General features: G+C 34.7%; 1 protein-coding gene across 1 annotated transcript in view; it reads left to right on the top strand.

The window, feature by feature from the left end:
- LOC107745150 (H(+)/Cl(-) exchange transporter 3-like) overlaps nt 1–2,394 on the top strand; it is a 71,106-nt gene that overhangs the window by 35,636 nt on the left and 33,076 nt on the right. The window contains 1 exon segment of the mRNA XM_016559000.1: nt 305–395. Within this exon segment, the coding sequence (XP_016414486.1) occupies nt 305–395 (91 nt within the window).

Here is a 2,394-nt window from a genome sequence, read left to right as displayed (position 1 = left end):
ATGATCTTTACTTAATATCCTAATGATTTTTGGCATGAAAGAAAAATCGATAATTTTGGCCCATACAATGTATTGTTGACTATTGCTACAAATATACCCCAGCGACTTAAGACTGCTTTTGTGCTCCAGGGTCACAAATATTCAAGCGTAAAACATTTGAATGGATGTTTTTTTTTTTTTAGGCAAATTAACTTCCTGCTTGACTGGAAGTGATACTGTGGTTTGCAAACTGACCAGAAACTGCAGATCCTGAATCAGCAGGTTTGTGCATCTCTACTTACTCATGTTTTCTCCGTCTGTGTAGATAAACAGTAAAAAGAAGGAATCGGCATGGGAGTTCACCAAGAGTCTGTACGACGCCTTCTCTCTCTCACACACACACACACACACACACACACACACACTGTATGAATGGAAACTGTTGTGAGGTCGTCAGATGCTAGCGTAAAGGACACTGTAACTCAGAATATTAATTATTGAAAATACTCATTGAATACAGATGAGCTGAGTGAAGCTAGTCTGCAGTATAGAGAACCGCAGAAGAGTTATGTTAATTTGGTTTAAAATATTTCTCTCTAAATTCAGTCCCCAGATGATCTTTCAAATGACTCATAACCAGAAACCGCTCTGTTAACCGACTGCAGCTGTCAAACTAGTTCAGATAGAGCAGTGGTTCTCAATGCAGGTCCTGAGGACACACTGCTCTGCACAGTTTATCTGTTTATCACTCAGTTCAGTTCATGGAGCAGGACTCAATGCTGAGGGTTTTTTCTACTGGACCGATCAGGCCAGTGGTTCAATTTTCTTTCTTGCCCTGCCAACATTTTCACTGGCCCTGCCACAAAAAATAAAATAGTTGTTGCTATCATTGCTTTTGACCCTGTTCTCTTGTATTCTAATAAATAAGCTTATATGACACCAACATTTTAGATACCAGTTAAATTTTACAGTTCTCAAATCCAATTTCGTTATCACAGCACTAACAAATATAAAGTTCAAACATTATTAAAGACTGGTGAAGTCAGTAAATACGAACAAATTACAAGCAATAGCCCAATAAATAAACAGAATAAAAATACAAATTAAACAATGCTTTTTTGGTGTTCTTAGGTGTTCAAGTACAGAAATTGAATAATCAAATGTACAACAACGTTGCATTTTCTTCACTGTATAAATTAGATGTAGATTAATACTTGTTAAAGCTACAAAAGTTATTCAGCTAATAAGCAGTGAGTGGTTATTTTTTCTTTCTTTTTAGTTTTTTTTGGATTAACATTAAGGACACTGACAGCAGACACGCGCGCGCACACACACACACACACACACACACACACACACACAAACACCTTTGAGATGTAAGTCATGGTTTAATCTTCTGAACACGTTATGCTGAACTCAGCTTATTTTTAAATTCACCCTGAGCTTGAGCGTTTGTGCTTTTGGTTATTTGTCAGACATTTACTCAAAGCTGCATACAGTAAGCCCTACTACAGGAACAATCACTGTAAAGAAATGTTTGACTTTTACTGAAAAAAAAGTAAATATGCTTAACTGAGAGTTTCCTTACCATACAGTGAAAAAACCGTAAAGGGTCTAACATCACAATATAGTTCATTTTACTGTAAAATACTGTCAAATTTATGGATAAACAGCAAAATGTCTTTCCCACAAGTCCCTGTGTAACACATTACATATGAATATATTTTGTTTCTTTTTAATTATTGTAAATAGTAATGTACGTTACAGGGTTTTGTGTGACGTTTTCTGTTATTCAGCCTTATTTTAATGTCATTTGTTATACTGATGTTTTTTTTTGTCTTTGGGTGTTGCACTATATATGAGTTTATGAGACATGTTTTTTTTATCATTTGTCTTTCTATCACACCTCCTGTATCATCATGGTAGTCATCAGTGCATTTTATGGTAAAAAGCAGATTTTGATCATTTTTACAGGGTTTCTGTGGATCTTTAAAAGTCTCAATTCATCCTTCCACAAATTAAGGCCTGCGAAGGTCTTCAATCAGAGCAGAAATCTTAAATTCATAAAGTCATGCCATTAAATGTTGCATGCGCTGCCAAAAATGAATATCTTCCTCAGTACTTATGTTTTTCAAAACAAATGTCTAAACATCTTACATTTCTTGATACATTCTCAAAACAAGATAATTCTTGGACAGTATATTTCTGTAAAAAAAAAATTTTTTTTATATATATATATATAGCAAAAGATATTGAGTACAAATAATGCTGCAATCACGGAACTTGAGTACAAACTAGAGGTCGGCCAATAATCTGTTTTAACAACATTTATTCTGAAATTGAGTGTTTTTCAGTTCTCTTTTGTGTAACATCGGATCCACGTATACATGCCGCCATCTAGTGAGTGTTTAATGA

This window comes from Sinocyclocheilus rhinocerous, unplaced genomic scaffold (genome assembly GCF_001515625.1).
Source record: "Sinocyclocheilus rhinocerous isolate Xijiao unplaced genomic scaffold, SAMN03320098_v1.1 scaffold1153, whole genome shotgun sequence".
Taxonomy (NCBI): Eukaryota; Metazoa; Chordata; class Actinopteri; order Cypriniformes; family Cyprinidae; genus Sinocyclocheilus; species Sinocyclocheilus rhinocerous.
This window is presented reverse-complemented; position numbering and strand designations above follow the sequence as displayed.